An 18,210-nucleotide genomic window follows, 5' to 3' on the forward strand; every position below is an offset into this window, starting at 1 on the left:
GCCTCGGGATTCCTGCAAAAACCTGCTTGAGTGAGGTGGGACAGGGCTGTATGTGTTCGGGAGGTGTTTTTGGAGAAGATCAGGATGTCGTCGAGGTGAACAGAGACGAACCGATTCAACATATCCCTAAGAGTGTCATTGATCAATGCCTGAAAGACGGCCGTTGAGTTCGATATTCCAAAGGTCATGACTAACCACTAGGGGTGTTAAAGGGCATTTTCCTCTCATCTCCCTGATTCTCTCCAGAATATAAGCATTGCAGAGGTCCAGTTTAGTGAAGAATTGGGCTCCTAGGGCCAACTCCAAGGTGGTGGACATCGGGTAGGGGGTAACGATTCTTGATCGTGATCCTTTTCAGCACTCTGTAATCGATGCAAGGACTGAGACAGAGAGACAAGGGATGCGATGAGACATGCAGCCCAATTATGAGATTTTTTTCCACTAATTGATCTTTTGAACAATCGCATTAAATATTTAAATATTTTCAGATGATGGCCATTACAGGACATGCTGATAGGGGTGCCGCAAGTAGTGGCAGCTGGGTGGCGGTGTGGGCTAACGTTAATGTGCCGCTAATATTATCATTTTTAATATTGTAACAAAATGTATAACCTATGGGACTTGTTATACATCAAACCGTGCTTCTACACCTGCATTGCTTGCTGTTTGGGGTTTTAGGCCGGGTTTCTGTACAGCACTTTGAGATATCAGCTGATGTACGAAGGGCTATATAAATACATTTGATTTTAAATATAATCCTTGCGAAGATAACATCAGTCGGCTATTTATCATAATTCTACATAAATTATAATAATAATAGGTGACTCCATAACGCATTAATTACGAATCTTGATATCAGGCAATAGGATCTATGTGTATTTATAGCGAAAACCTGTTCTGTAAAAAAATGTATATATTGGCCATTATAAACTGGGTGTTTTGAGCCCTGAATGCTGATTGGCTGAAAGCTGTGGTATATCAGAGCGTATATGGGTATGACAAAACATTTATTTGTCCTCTTCTAATTAAGTTGGTAACCAGTTAATAATAACTGCGTTGTGTCATGTGTAAGAACAGCTCTTAGCTGTGGTATATTGTCCATATCCATGACCATTTAAAGAATGGTCTAATTTCTTCCAATCAGAGTTTAAACGAAGATGATCCACATGATCGTCAAAGTTTGGAAGGTCAAGTCCAGAAAATGAAGAATGATATCCTGGGTTTGAACTATCCAGAAGATAGTGAAGTGAAGGATCCCCTGCCTCAGATCGAGCTGAAGGCTGTGACAAGGAGATAAGTTAAGGTGAGAGAATAGACTGAGGAGAGAAAGGGAAATCTGGGGTCTTACCTGTCCACACTTTAAACCTGTCCAATACGCCATATAACATGTTGTTGTGAGGTTGGAGGATAAATTGTCCTTACAACAGACTTCCATCTCTTAATATTCAATCACCAATTGTTTACTGTAGCTCTTCTCAACGGCCTGTATAGCAAAGGCAACATACAGTATGTCATTGACTGTATTGTTTTTTTAGACCAAGAGGAGGACCAGTGCCAACAGGTCCACAGTTGAACAGAGCACTGATACTGATGCAGCTGAGAGAGATTTTGTTGATAACAGAATGATGAAGATGAGGAAGAGGTGAAGAAGGATCCCCTGCCTCAGATGGAGCAGGATGCTGTGAATAGAAATAAAGTCAAGGTAAGGGAATAGATTGAGCAGAGATGTGGATATTTGTGATATCTTTCATATCTATAAACTGCCCCTACAGCATGTTGTTCCGAGGAAGGTAAATTGCCCATGCAATACCCTTTTATCTCCTAATAGTACATCTAGGGCTGACCCCATTTGGTCAACAGTTTGGTCGATAGGCTGTTGGTTGACTGGGATTTCTTAAGTCGAGCAGTCACAAAAGTTTGTTTTCTTCATGGTGCACATGGACACCTGTCTGATTCGCGCCTGTCTCAGTTGACTAATCCATTGCTGAGGCCACGGGGATGGCACAGTCCATCATGCTAAGACGTGATACTGACATTGTATATGGTTATATTATGTAAAAATAATGGTGCAACACTAATAAATCAAATATTATTTTATAACAAATGCGCTTTCTCCTGCATTGGATACGGTCGCTGTCCGTGGTTCTGAAACTGCTCCGATCTCCGTCATCAAAATACACATTTTTAAGATTATTTTTATTCATTACGTACAGTATGATGGTAAACACTGATACCTTTTGTGTGCAATTTATCCTACTGTATAAATTACTGTTTGTTACCCAGTGTACAAAGAAGGACAACAAGGAGAACCACTGCACTCCAACACCTTCCCAGAACCAGACCCCTGCCGTCAGTGAAACAGGTAAGTCAATACACTCAAATGTGTACTGAACAAAAATATAAACGCAACATGCAACAATTTCAAAGATTTTATTGAGTTACAGTTCATATATGGAAATCAGTCAATTGAAATCTCATTAGGCCCTTATCTATGGATTTCACATGACTGGGAATACAGATATGCATCTGTTCATCACAGATACCTTAAAAAAAAGGTAGGGGCGTGGATCAGAAAACCAGTCTGTATCTGGTGTGACCACCATTTGCCTCATGCAGCGTGTCACTTCTCCTTCGCATAGAGTTGATCAGGCTGTTGATTGTGGCCTATGGAATGTTGTCCCACTCTTCTTCAATAGCTGTGCGAAGTTGTTGAATATTGGTGGGAACTGGAACACGCTGTTGTACACGTCAATCCAGAGCATCACAAACATGCTAAATGGGTGACATGTCTGGTGAGTATGCAGGCCTTTCGACATGGGGCCATGCATTATCATGCTGAAACATGAGGTGATGGCGGTGGATGAATGGCACGACAATGGGCCTAAGAATCTCGTGACGGTATCTCTGTGCATTCAAATTGCCATTGATAAAATGCAATTGTGTTCGTTGTCCGTAGATTATGTCTGCACACACCATAACCCTACAGCCAACATGACGCCATATACTTGGTCTGTGGTTGTGAGGCCGGTTGGACATACTGCCAAATTCTCTAAAACGACATTGAAGGCGGCTTATGGTAAAGAAATAAACATTCAATTCTCTGGCCACAGCTCTGGTGGACATTCCTGCAGTCAGCATGCCAATTGCACGCTCCTTCAAAACAAGTCAACCAGCGTTTTTCCTTGCTCCTATTTTTCTGTCTCTGTCTCTGAAACATCTGTGGTATTGTGTGGTGTGACAAAACTGCACATTTTGGCCTTTTATTGACCCCAGCACGAGTTGCACCTTTGTAATGATCATGCTTTTTAACCCACAAGAGTCTAAGCCCTGTCTGGGCCGAGGAGATTGTACCGGCCTTACTGCTATTTGCCCATACAAACGCATTGAATAACAGATTCACTCCATGGAACTGAAGTGTCTGTCCTAAATCTGAGAGATATAAGAAAGTTGACAAATATATATTTATATTCATATGTATATATTTTTTTTAAATGTTTTTATCACCTTCTTTTTGGCACTAAACAGTCTAAGCCCTGGGGGGGGCCTATGTAACACTTCTGCGTTAAATAGGCGGATTGAGACTGCTAGGCAACCTGCCGCCCTACATTTGTAAATTATGTAGAATATTACAATTTAAATAATAATAATGCAATAGTAATTCTTCACACTAACTAGGGTCAGTTAAAGAAAATGTTATGTTGACATTTTTTTTCTCCCAACAATTGTCAATGATCAAGAATCCTGCCGAACAGAGAGTGTATGCTCCACCAAGAAGAAACCAAGGAAGTGTTCGCTCATTTCCAGGATGTTTTCAGCTATAGGCAAAGCCTTGTCCATTCCCTTTACTTCCTGCTATAAAAAGAAGAGCAACTAATCTATATTTCAAAATAAATATTTGAAATTAACATAGTTGTATTAATTCTTCATATTGAGTGTTTTTCATTATATATTATTGGATGATATAAAGTGTAGTAGTAGTAGTAGAAGTTGTATAGTTGACTATATTACTTTTACTTTTAAGATACATAAAAAAATAAGAATAGTGTGCACTTCTAGGTACAGTTGAAGTCTGATGTTTACAAACACCTTAGCCAAATACATTTAAACTCAATTTTTCACAATTCCTGACATTTAATCCTAGTAAAAATTCCCTGTTTTAGGTCAGTTAGGATCACCACTTTATTTTAAGAATGTGAAATGTCAGAATAGTAGTAGAGAGAATGATTTATTTCAGCTTTTATTTCTTTCATCACGTTCCCAGTGGGTCAGAAGTTTTACATACACTCAATTAGTATTTGATAGCATTAAATTGTTTAACTTGGGTCAAACGTTTTGGGTGGCCTTCCACAAGCTTCCCACAATAAGTTGACTGAATTTTGGCCCATTCCTGTTGACAGAGCTGGTGTAACTGAGTCAGGTTTGTACGCCTCCTTGCTCGCACACGCTTTTTCAGTTCTGCCCACAAATTGTCTATATGATTGAGGTCAGGGCTTTGTGATGGCCACTCCAATACCTTGACTTTGTTGTCCTTAAGCCATTTTGCCACAACTTTGGAAGTATGCTTGGGGTCATTGTTCATTTGGAAGACCTGTTTGCCACTAAGCTTTAACTTCCTGACTGATGTCTTGAGATGTTGCTTCAAAATATCCAGCCATCTATTTTGTGAAGTGCACCAGTTCCTCCTGCAGCAAAGCACCCCCACAACATGATGCTGCCACCCCCGTGCTTCACGGTTGGGATGGTGTTCTTCGGCTTGCAAGCCTCCGCCTTTTTCCTCCAAACATAACAATGGTCATTATGACCAAACAGTTTTATATTTGTTTCATTAGACCAGATGACATTTCTCCAAAAAGTATGATCTATGTCCCCATGTGCAGTTGCAAACCGTAGTCTGGCTTTTTTATGGAGGTTTTGGAGCAGTGGCTTCTTCCTTGCTGAGCAGCCTTTCAGGTTATGTCGATATAGGACTCATTTTACCGTGGATATAGCATCTTCACACGGTCCTTTGCTGTTGTTCTGGGATTAATTTGCACTTCTTGCACCAAAGTACATTCATCTCTAGGATACAGAACGCATCTCCTTCGTGAGCGGTATGACGGCTGCATGGTCCCATGGTGTTTATACTTGCGTACTCTTCTTTTGGTCAGATGAACGTGGTACATTCAGGCATTTGGAAATTGCTCCCAAGGATGAACCAGACTTTTGGATTTCTTTTGATTTTCCCATGATGTCAAGCAAAGATGCACTGAGTTTGAAGGTAGGCCTTGAAATACATCCACAGGTACACCTCCAATTGACTCAAATGATGTCAAATAGCATATCAGAAGCTTCTAAAGCCATGACATAATTTTCTGGAATTTTCCAAGCTGTTTTAAAACGTGTGCACGCTACAGGTGCCCCTAGGGGAACCACGCCCCCCCACTCAACTCAAACCGTGGCGCACAGAATGCAAAAATATTCTTAGAAATATTTAACCTCCACACATTAACAAGTCCAATAGCTCAAATGAAAGATAAACACCTTGTTCATCTACCCAGCGAGTCAGATTTCTAAAATGTTTTACGGCGAAAACATAGCACATATGTATATCAAACCACCACAAAAACACAGACAATATGTAGCCATTTTGTCAAACAAAAGATGCAATCACAAACGCAGGATTAAAAGAAAAATAATTCACTAACCTTTTGAAAATCTTCATCAGATGACAGTAATAGGACATGTTACACAGTACATTTATGTTTTTTTCAATAATATGCAATTTATATCAATAAATCTCCGTTTACATTGAGCCATGTTCAAACAATGCTACAGAAATGTACGGAGAAAGTATAGATAACTCCGCCAGATAACAGCAATACACATCATAAACTTTGACTAAATATACATGTTCTACATATAGTTAGAAAGATACACTGCTTCTTAATGCAATCGCTTTGTCACATTTCCTTTTCACGTTACAGAAATCGCTCACGATTCAATAATCTGAGACGGCGCTCAGACGTAAGCAATATTTCTCTGCGATGTTGGAGTCAACAGAAACACAAAATTACAACATAAATATTCCCTTACCTTTGATGGTCTTCAATCAGAATGTAGTGGAAGGAGTCATACTTACCTAAAACAGCGTTTGGTTTCAAGTTGTGTGTCTTTCTGTTAGCAAACGCGACAAATTTCAGACAAAATTACCTCTGGTCTCGAGGGGTTGCGCATCAAAACTTCAAAATTACATATTATATGTCAACTAAACTGGTCAAACTAAGTGCAGAATCAAGCTTTAGGATGTTATTAATGTACAAAACAATGGGCGATTCGACCGAAAAAATGCAACTCCTCTCACACGATCTGGAACAAAGAAATGACCTGTGTACAATTGCGCCAGGACGCGCAGCTATTTTCTCCCGACACTTCAGTATTTTGCCTGCCAACGGGTCAAAGCTTGCGGGATTTGCTCCATTACTCGCTCTATTGAAAGAACACATCCCGCTGAAGACATAGAAACTGATCTCAGATCCATAGCTGGTTGGGAAGGGTGGGGGCGATGACGTCAAAGTTGTCCCAACTTTCCTGATGAGAGAAATAGTTTGGGAGAATGGCTGCCCTGTGAGTTCTGCTTTACATACAGACATAATTCGAACGGTTTTAGAAGCTTTAGAGTGTTTTCTATTCAATAATAATTCTTATATGCATATATTAGCAATTTTGGACAGATTTGTTTTCTGTTTACTATGGGCACGCAATTCCTCCAAAGGGGGCAGTATTGTCCTGAGCCTTAACAGGATTTAAAGGCACAGTCAACTGAGTGGATGTGAACCTCTGACCCACTGGAATTGGGATACAGTGAATTATAAGTGAAATAATCTGTCTGTAAGCAATCGTTAGAAAAATTACTTGTGCCATGCACAAAGTAGATGTCCTAACCGACTTGCCAAAACTATAGTTTGTTAACAAGAAATTTGTGGTGTGGTTTAAAAACAAGTTTTAATGACTCCATCCTAAGTGTATGTAAACTTCCAACTTCAACTGTATTTACTGTATTCTATACTATCTACTGTATCAGTCTTTGCTGCTCTGACATTGCTCGTCCATATATTCTTATTCCATTACTTAGATTTGTGTGTATTAGGTATTTGTTGTGAAATTATTATATATTACTGCATTTCGCTACACCCGCAATAACATGTATGTGACAAATAACATTTGATTTGATTTATTATGAAGGTCACTTGTGTCAAATGTACTTTTTCCCACTCATGTCTTTACATTGCTTATGCATATTCGGTGGCCTGACTGCGTCCAGACTATGTCAAAGGCCCATCCTGGAAGATCTGAACCTAATGCAGCTTGGAGTGATCAGATGACAGAAGTCCCATTTAGGTGCAACTGAGGCCATAGATGCTCCATATCCATTACTTTGAGTGTTTTATAAAATATAAATAAATGTGTTTATTTCTGTGTTGCAGGGGCAGTCAAGAAATGGAACGGCAAGACCACAGAACATGACATAAGCAGAGCTGTGGGAGACCACCTCAAGCCCCTGGTAGAGCCGGGGGTGGTGTTTTCCACTCCACCACTCCTTCAGCAGGCTGGAAATGTGGGATTGATCTGTTTGATCCATTTGTTTATTTCAGTTCTCAGTAGTTGAAACCTTCGACGTATTGTTGATTTCAAAGATTTTCATTTTCAACAAATGCACTGGGTTGGTTGAAAAGTGATACGAAACGTACATACCATGCACTATTTTGACAGTGGAAGATATACTGAATTTATACTGTTTTTCATATTGAGATGGACCAGGATATGTGTTGCTTTTGCACATATTTGTTAATTTGCATGAGTCTGTTCATTGGTCAGTCATTGGGTCCATTTGTTTTGCAATATGTTCAAATCAAAACAATCTTTATTTATACAGCACATTTCAGACATGGATGCAACACAATGGCTTCACAGGGGAAAAAACCTATGAAAATAAAAAACTATTTAGTACACAACAAACATAAGAGGATAAAAAACAGAAGATTAACAACTTAAAGACTAATGAGCATCCTAAGGAAAATGCCATTTGATTAAAATATTATAATCAGAACAGGTGTAACACATACTAACGAGGTGACACCAATCAGTGCTCCCTCCGTGCTAACGAGCTAACGTTCAACCTCAAAACATAAATGGAAAAACCAAATCCTGCAACACCTACCCCTTAAGACAACAAATATATCCTATATTTTTGTTGGACAAGTTTACTCACCACCAACAGAAAACAACTTCCATTTCACATGATAATCAACTACAATGATTCACATTCTACAATATGTCTGTCAACAATTAAAAACACTCTAACTTCAAGAGCTCTCAGTCAGTTGGTTGCATAAATAATTAGGATTAAATGTTACATTAATTGTAAATATGAAATATCAAAACCAAATGTACACTCTTTTGTTAATATGTATTGGCTATAATTCACTTAATGGTGAGACATGGAATAATACAAATGTACATTTTGTCAGGCTGAATATTTTAAATGTGAGGTGATTTGAGTCATGCTTCTTCAGTAGTGGAATAAAGACAATTAGCATTTGAATGTTGTCAAGAAATACTGGAGTGATATAGGGTTGTTAATAAAATTGATTACAGACCAATTCTTTACACTGTGTCCATGTGTATAAGCTGCAAGTACGTTGAAATTAATTTCAAGTCACTGACAAAAATCATTTTTTCATCTTTTACTTTCAACTACAACTGAACCGAATATTGGACATCGGGCATAGTCTTATTTTCAATTACATTTTGCTAGGTGGAATAGCCCCAATGTCAAAACACTGTTTTAACGTGTCCAAATCAATAAACAAAATGCATAAACAGTTTGGGATATATTCAAAACCTAAACGTAAAATGTGCTATATACACAACATCTGCCACAATAATCATATTAGTTGTATTTTTTAAGCAAGCTCCTTATAAACTGCACAAGCAACAAAAACACTTGTTTTGACAAGTAGCAGTAAATCACTGATAACGATTAATTGGGAAATCAGGAAACTAACGCAACAAACATGAAAGACAGTCAGCTACATTTGAGTGATGCATTTAAATGTAGGGGTTACTAAACAAAGGAACGTAACACTTATTTGTCATCACTCATCGATATCATGTTATAATCATTTGTGCGAGAGGAGGGAGATTATGTTGCATGTCCTGTTAAAACTAACAGCTCAAAAACAACACGGAATCTGGGAATAATGAATACATCACTGGTTAGAGGACAATTTGTAGAAAACAGCAAGCTACATTTTGATTCAAGTGGGTCACCAACACTGTAAGTGCAAAACAACTATTTTTTTGTTAGTCACTTTTTGTTAGACCACATAAATAGTACTCTTTCAATTCAGAGCCTGGATAATTCCCCTGAGGCTAATATCCATATCATTTTGAAATCAATAGAACAGGGGGCAAACGTTTAGGGTTCTACATTGTGACATCATTAAAATACTCCTTCTACAATGTTAAAACATTCTACACTGTGACATTAATTCACTGATATCATGAAACAACTCCTTCATGCATGTACTTTCTGATATTTGATCAGAATCTTTAATCAGATTATCTTTGTTCACAGCTAAGAGGTTACCCTCATGTGTGTGTTCTCTTGTGTACAGTCAGCTGCCCAGATCGACCAAAACTCTTCCCACATTGATCACAGCTATAAGGTTTCTCTCCTGTGTGTGTTCTCTGGTGCACTGTCAGATCGCTAGATTGACCAAAACTCTTCCCACAATGACCACAGCTATAAGGTTTCTCTCCTGTGTGCGTTCTCTGGTGTAGAGTCAGATTGCTAGATGCAGTAAAACTCTTCCCACATTGATCACAGCTATAAGGTTTCTCTCCTGTGTGTGTTCTCTGGTGCACTGTCAGATCGCTAGACTGACCAAAATTCTTCCCACAATGACCACAGCTATAAGGTTTCTCTCCTGTGTGAGTTCTCTGGTGTAGAGTCAGATTGCTAGAATCAGTAAAACTCTTCCCACAGTGACCACAGCTATAGGGTTTCTCTCCTGTGTGTATTCTCTGGTGCACTGTCAGATAGCTAGATTGACCAAAACTCTTCCCACATTGACCACAGCTGTAAGGTTTCTCTCCTGTGTGTGTTCTCTGGTGTACAATTAGATAGCTAGATGTAGTAAAACTCTTCCTACATTGATCACAGCTATAAGGTTTCTCTCCAGTGTGTGTTCTCTGGTGTGATATCAGGCTGGTTGAACGAGTAAAACTCATCCCACATTGAGTACAGCTAAAAGATTTCTCTCCTGTGTGGATCCTCTGATGAATTTTAATGCCTGATGAGGAGGTGAATCTCTTCCCACAGTCAGAGCAGCAGTGAGTTCTCTTCCCTGTGGATCTCTGCTGGTGTTTCTTGAGGTGTTCTGATCTGGAGAAACTCTTCTCTGCCTCTTCAGCATGATGAGGTTGTTGAGGCTCCCCAGAGGATCCATGATAGTCACATCTCTCTCCTGTGTGAACAACAAGTCAGACAGATGGTTAAAGGCCCACAACAGCGGAAATCCACTGTAAAAGGTGATACCAACAGCGTAGCCATGATGTTGTATAACAATTGACGTCTCTAATGAATGTAAAAATTATTTGTCTTAAAATTAGCAAGAAAAGTCATATTTTAGTAGTAACATCGATGATTGCAGGCTAGAAATAAGTTATTCATGTTGTTGAAACTCTAAGCAGTGTGCCAGACGACTTTTGGTCTCCAATATAGGCCCCTTTCTGTGTTTAATAAAATTTTGTCACGAGGGCGATGCACAAGCAATTTGGTTGTAGAAACTCCTTCCTGCTGATGAGGAAACCGGTGGTTATGGATGTAGTATATCTGCCTGGAGCAAAAAATGGTGAGCAAAATGTTTAGTTTTTCACAATGTATTCGGAATATGTATAGGGTAATACTCAGGGGAGTAACCTCCATTTCCAGAATGCTTACAGAATGAGTACATTTCACACTACTTTGGATTATAATTGTAAGGCTTGTTTGAATGTCCTGCTTAATATAATGTTTGTGTCATCCTCGCAAATCAACTGCTTTATACTTAAAAGAACATTTCAACCAGTAAAATGCTCTTTGGCTAGCTTTGCCATCAGCCTGACAATGAGGGTTTGTAAACTAAGTGTTTGCCAAATTGGCCCATAACTTCACCTAACCCTAACCCTAATAACATAGACCTACTGTAGGACGCATAATTTCACCTAACAACAAATGTCGTGTTTGCCATTTGACTGACATTCAGAAAACAATTTCCTGGATAAGCTGATGATAGTTGAACACGTGACTAACTAAACAGCTACAGTATTAAGAATTATATGTAATTATTGAAGAACCACGTTAATGACAGTATCCATTCGGGTGTTGTCAATCAACTCATGACTCAGTTAAAACCATTGGATTTAGCAAACTGAAATGATTTCGGATTTCTGTGCCCACGAAAACTGTTTTCCCAGCGTTAACAAAAGAAGCCACTAAATGATATAGTTCGAGTGCATTTCAGAATACAAAAAAAAAACTGTCCGACAGCAAGATTCCGTATTTAAGTTGAAGTTTATCATATGACAAGCGTAACATTATGACTATAACTACTGTTCCCTGAAGGAGGGAAACTAGGTACAACATACTATTAAATCAACATGTTATGACTATAACTAATGTTCCCTGAAGGAGGGAAACTAGGTACAACATACAATTAAATCCGTGCCTCACTGGAAGCCTCACCTTCCACAGGTGGATAAGCGTGTGGTATGGACTTATTCCTTAAATTTAATACCGCTCTTCCCTGACCCAGGAAGGGGTGGGGCCAAACAGATGTTGTACCTCGTTTCCCTCCTTCAGGGAACAGCAATTATAGTCAAAGTTACACTCCTTTTCAGTCGGTCAACATTGGTATAACATACTATGGGGAAATAGAATCAAACGGACACTAAATGAAACGGCCCCTGGCAGACCACGCAGACCATGCAAGATGGTCGCTTCGCTTCAGGTCCTTAAACTATGGAGTTATATGTTGTTTTATGTATTATTATCGCAGGAGAGGCAGACGGAGCAGCCCACTGGTCAGACTCAGAAGGTGAGCACACCATCCACCGCTTCAGAGCATATTATTCGCCAATGTCCAATCTCTAGACAACAAGGTGGACGAAAGTAGGGCATGAGTTGCATTCCAGAGAGACATCAGAGATTGTAACATTCTCTGTTTCACGGAAACATGGCTCACTCGGGATACGTTGTCAGAGTTGGTACAGCCACCCGGATTCTTCATGCATTGCGCCAACAGAAACAAACATTTCTCTGGCAAGAAGGGAGGGGATGTATGCCTTATGATTAACAACTCATGGTGTAATCATAACAACATACAGGAACTCAAGTCCTTTTGTTCACCGGACCTTGAATTCCTTACAATCAAATGCCGACTGCATTATCTTCCAAGAGAATTCTCTTCGATTACAGTCACAGCCATGTATATCCCTCCCAAGCAGATACGTTGTCAGCCCTGAAAGAACTTCAAAGGACTCTATGTAAACTGGAAAACATACATCCCGAGGCTGCATTTATTGTAGCTGCGGATTTTAACAAAGTTAACCTGAGAACAAGCGTTCCTAAATCCTATCATCATATCAACTGCGCGACTCGAGCTGCTAGCATTCTGGATCACTGCTACTCTAACTTCCGCGATGCATGGAAAGTCCTCCCCCGACCTGCCTTCGGCAAACCTGACCATGACACCATCTTGTTGCTCCCAGCTTATAAACAGAAACTCAAACAGGAAACGCCCAGGCAGGTCTATTCAATGCTGGTCTGACCAATCGGATTTGACGCTTCAAAATTCGACGTGATCGAAGCACTGGGATATGTTCCGGATAGCATCGGACAACAACATTGATGTATACGCTGACTCGGTGAGCGAGTTTATTAGCAGGTGCATCAGAGATGTCGTACCCACTGTGACTATTAAATTGTTTCCTAATCAGAAACCGTGGATTGATGGCAGCTTTCGCGCAAAATTGAGAGCACAAACCACCGCTTTTAACCTGTTGCGTCGCGCAATCTCGGATCCGAGATTCTATTTATAGCCTCAAGCTCATTAGCATAACGCAACGTTAACTATTCATGAAAATCGCAAATGAAATGAAATAAATATATTTGCTCTCAAGCTTAGACTTTTGTTAACAACACTGTCATCTCAGATTTTCAAAATATGCTTTTCAACCATAGCTAAACAAGCATTTGTGTAAGAGTATTGATTGCTAACATAGCTATAAGCCTAGAATTCAGCCAGCAACATTTTCACAAAAGCAAGAAAATAATTCAAATAAAATCATTTACCTTTGAAGAACTTCAGATGTTTTCAATGAGGAGACTCTCAGTTAGATAGCAAATGTTCAGTTTTTCAAAAAAATATTATTTGTGTAGGACAAATCGCTCCGTTTTGTTCACGTTTGGCTATGAAAAAAACCTGCATACAGTTATAGCCTCAAGGACATTAGCATAATGTAACGTTAACGATTTCTGAAAATCGCAAATAAAATGAAAATAATGCGCCTGCTCTAAAGCTTAGCCTTTTCTTAACAACACTGTCATCTCAGATTTTCAAAATATGCTTTTGAACCATCGCTATTCACTAATTTGTGTAAGAGTATGCTAAGCTAGCTTAGCATTTTGAGTAGCATTTAGCACGCAACATTTTCACAAAAACCAGATAACCAAATAAATAAAATCATTTACCTTTGAAGAGCTTCGGATGTTTTCAATGAGGAGACTCTCAGTTACATAGCAAATGTTCAGTTTTTCCTGAAAGCATCTTTGTGTAGGAGAAATCGCTCCGTTTTGTACATCGCATTTGGCTACCGAAACGAACCGAAAATTCAGTCACCAACAACGTCAAACTTTTTCCGAATTAACTCCATAATATCGACCGAAACATGGCAAACGTTGTTTGGAATCAATCCTCAAGGTGTTTTTTTCACATATCTCTTCATTGATATATCGTTCGTGGAAGCCTGCTTTCTTCTCTGAATTCCATGGAAAAATACTTGCAGCTGAGGTTTGCGCACCAATTTCGGCCCTCGACCAGCACAAAAACATCCTGTGGCGGACTGCAATAGCATCGAATAGTCCCCGCGATATGCAACTGTTCAGGGAAGTCAGGAACCAATACACGCAGTCAGAAAGGAAAGCTAAGGCCAGCTTCTTCAGGCAGAAGTTTGCATCCTGTAGCTCCAACTCCAAAAAGTTCTGGGAAACTGTGAAGTCCATGGAGAACAAGAACACCTCCTCCCAGCTGCCCACTGCACTGAGGCTAGGTAAAACGGTCACCACCGATAAATCCATGATTATTGAAAACTTCAACAAGCATTTCTCAACGGCTGGCCATGTCTTCCGCCTGGCTACTCCAACCTCGGCCAACAGCTCCGCCCCCACCGCAGCTTCTCGCCCAAGCCCTTCCAGGTTCTCCTTTACCCAAATCCAGATAGCAGATGTTCTGAAAGAGCTGCAAAACCTGGACCCGTACAAATCAGCTGGGCTTGACAATCTGGACCCTCTATTTCTGAAACTATCCGCCGCCATTGTCGCAACCCCTATTACCAGCCTGTTCAACCTCTCTCTCATATCGTCTGAGATCCCCAAGGATTGGAAAGCTGCCGCAGTCATCCCCCTCTTCAAAGGGGGAGACACCCTGGACCCAAACTGTTACAGACCTATATCCATCCTGCCCTGCCTATCTAAGTTCTTCGAAAGCCAAGTCAACAAACAGGTCACTGACCATCTTGAATCCCACCGTACCTTCTCCGCTGTGCAATCTGGTTTCCGAGCCGGTCACGGGTGCACCTCAGACACACTCAAGGTACTAAACGATATCATAACCGCCATCGATAAAAGACAGTACTGTGCAGCCGTCTTCATCGACCTTGCCAAGGCTTTCGACTCTGTCAATCACCATATTCTTATCGGCAGACTCAGTAGCCTCGGTTTTTCGGATGACTGCCTTGCCTGGTTCACCAATTACTTTGCAGACAGAGTTCAGTGTGTCAAATCGGAGGGCATGCTGTCCGGTCCTCTGGCAGTCTCTATGGGGGTGCCACAGGGTTCAATTCTCGGGCCGACTCTTTTCTCTGTATATATCAATGATGTTGCTCTTGCTGCGGGCGATTCCCTGATCCACCTCTACGCAGACGACACCATTCTATATACTTCCGGCCCGTCCTTGGACACTGTGCTATCTAACCTCCAAACGAGCTTCAATGCCATACAACACTCCTTCCGTGGCCTCCAACTGCCTCTTGATACTCCCCATCCCGGATCCGGGATCGTGAATAAAGCCTCAGGCTCATTAGCATAACGCAACGTTAACGATTTCTGAAAATCGCAAATAAAATGAAAATAATGCGCCTGCTCTCAATCTTAGCCTTTTCTTAACAACACTGTCATCTCAGATTTTCAAAATATGCTTTTGAACCATAGCAAATCAATCATTTGTGTAAGAGTATTGCAAGCTAGCTTAGCATTTTGAGTAGCATTTAGCACGCAACATTTTCACAAAAACCAGATAACCAAATAAATAAAATAATTTACCTTTGAAGAGCTTCGGATGTTTTCAATGAGGAGACTCTCAGTTACATAGCAAATGTTCCGTTTTTCCTGAAAGAATCTTTGTGTAGGAGAAATCGCTCCGTTTTGTACATCACATTTGGCTACCGAAACGAACCGAAAATTCAGTCACCAAAACGTCAAACTTTTTCCGAATTAACTCCATAATATCGACCGAAACATGGCAAACGTTGTTTAGAATCAATCCTCAAGGTGTTTTTCACATATCTCTTCATTGATATGCAGTTCGTGGAAGCCTGCTTTCCCCTCAGAATCGCATGGAAAAATACCAGCAGCTGAAAATGACGTACCAATTTCGACGGAGGACACCGGGCGGACACCTGGAAAATGTAGTCTCTTATGGTCAATCTTCCAATGATATGCCTACAAATACGTCACAATGCTGCAGACACCTTGGGGAAACGACAGAAAGGCCAGGCTCATTCCTCTCGCATTCACAGCCATATAAGGAGACAATGGAAAACGGAGCCTCAAAAATCCTGCTGATTTCCTGGTTGCCGTTTCATCTTGGTTTTGCCTGTAGCTCCCGTTCTAGGGCACCCACAGACAATATCTTTGCTTTATCTTTTTTTCTGGAAAATTCAGTGTTTTCTTTCCAAAGCTATCAATTATATGCATAGTCGAGCATCTTTTTGTGACAAAATATCTTGTTTAAAACGGGAACGTTTTTCATCCAAAAATGAAATTGCGCCCCCAGAGTTTCAAGAGGTTAAACGCTAGTAAAACCAAATGCATGCTTTTCAACCGATCGCTGCCTGCATCCGCATGCCCGACGAGCATCACCACCCTGGATGGTTCCGACCTTGAATATGTGGACACCTATAAGTACCTAGGTGTCTGGCTAGACTGTAAACTCTCCTTCCAGACTCATATCAAACATCTCCAATCGAAAATCAAATCAAGAGTCGGCTTTCTATTCCGCAACAAAGCCTCCTCCACTCACGCCGCCAAACTTACCCTAGTAAAACTGACTATCCTACCGATCCTCGACTTCGGCGATGTCATCTACAAAATTGCTTCCAACACTCTACTCAGCAAACTGGATGCAGTTTATCACAGTGCCATCCGTTTTGTCACTAAAGCACCTTATACCTCCCACCACTGCGACTTGTATGCTCTAGTCGGCTGGCCCTCGCTACATATTCGTCGCCAGACCCACTGGCTCCAGGTCATCTACAAGTCCATGCTAGGTAAAGCTCCGCCTTATCTCAGTTCACTGGTCACGATGGCAACACCCATCCGTAGCACGCGCTCCAGCAGGTGTATCTCACTGATCATCCCTAAAGCCAACACCTCATTTGGCCGCCTTTCGTTCCAGTACTCTGCTGCCTGTGACTGGAACGAATTGCAAAAATCCCTGAAGTTGGAGACTTTTATCTCCCTCACCAACTTCAAACATGTGCTATCTGAGCAGCTAACCGATCGCTGCAGCTGTACATAGTCTATTGGTAAATAGCCCACCCATTTTCACCTACCTCATCCCCACACTGTTTTTATTTATTTACTTTTCTGCTCTTTTGCACACCAGTATCTCTACCTGTACATGACCATCTGATCATTTATCACTCCGGTGCTAATCTGCAAAATTGTAATTATTCGCCTACCTCCTCATGCCTTTTGCACACAATGTATATAGACTCCCCTTTTTTTCTACTGTGTTATTGACTTGTTAATTGTTTACTCCATGTGTAACTCTGTGTTGTCTGTTCACACTGCTATGCTTTATCTTGGCCAGGTCGCAGTTGCAAATGAGAACTTGTTCTCAACTAGCCTACCTGGTTAAATAAAGGTGAAATAAAATAAAATAGTACACCCCTAAGTGAAATAGGACTCAATTAGCCATTTTCCCTCCCCAGTGTCAAGTGACTCGTTATTGTTATAAAGTCTCAGGTGTGAATGGGGAGCAGATGTGTTAAATTTGGTGTCATCGCTCTCACACTCCCTCATACTGACTGGTCACTGGAAGTTTAACATGGCACCTCATGGCAAAGAACTCTCTGGGGATCTTTAAAAAATAATTGTTGCTCTACATAAAGATGGCCTGGGCTATAAGAAGATTGCCAAGACCCTGAAAATGAGCTGCAGCATGGTGGCCAAGACCATACAGCGGTTTAACTGGACAGATTCCACTCAGAACAGGCCTCGCCATGGTCGACCAAAGAAGTCGTGCTCAGTGTCATATCCATAGGTTGTCTTTGGGAAATAGACGTATGAGTGCTTCCAGCATTGCTGCAGAGGTGGGGGGGGGGTCAGCCTGTCAGTGCTCAAACCATACGCCGTACACTGAATCAAATTGGTCTGCATGGCTATGGTCCCAGAAGGAAGCCTCTTCTAAAGATGATGCACAAGAAAGCCCGCAAACAGTTTGCTGAAGACAAGCAGACTAACAACATGGATTACTGAAACCATGTCCTGTGGTCTGATGAGACCAAGATAAACTTATTTGGTTCAGATGGTGTCAAGCGTGTGTGGCGGCAACCAGGTGAGGAGTACAAAGACAAGTGTGTCTTGCCTACAGTCAAGCATGGTGGTGGGAGTGTCATGGTCTGGGG

The 18,210-nt window shown here is 40.8% G+C and overlaps 1 protein-coding gene across 1 annotated transcript in view; it reads right to left on the reverse strand.

Annotated features, from left to right (window-relative positions):
- Positions 1 to 7,873: 7,873 nt before the first annotated feature.
- The window catches only part of LOC135557333 (zinc finger protein 664-like), a 42,682-nt gene continuing 32,345 nt past the window's right edge, over positions 7,874 to 18,210 (reverse strand). Inside the window, exon 2 of the mRNA XM_064990515.1 lies at positions 7,874 to 10,508. Within this exon, the coding sequence (XP_064846587.1) occupies positions 9,631 to 10,508 (878 nt within the window). The 3' untranslated portion in view covers positions 7,874 to 9,630. The remainder of the gene's footprint in view (positions 10,509 to 18,210) is intronic.

The sequence above is a fragment of the Oncorhynchus masou genome, chromosome 16 (genome assembly GCF_036934945.1).
Source record: "Oncorhynchus masou masou isolate Uvic2021 chromosome 16, UVic_Omas_1.1, whole genome shotgun sequence".
NCBI classification, from domain to species: domain Eukaryota; kingdom Metazoa; phylum Chordata; class Actinopteri; order Salmoniformes; family Salmonidae; genus Oncorhynchus; species Oncorhynchus masou.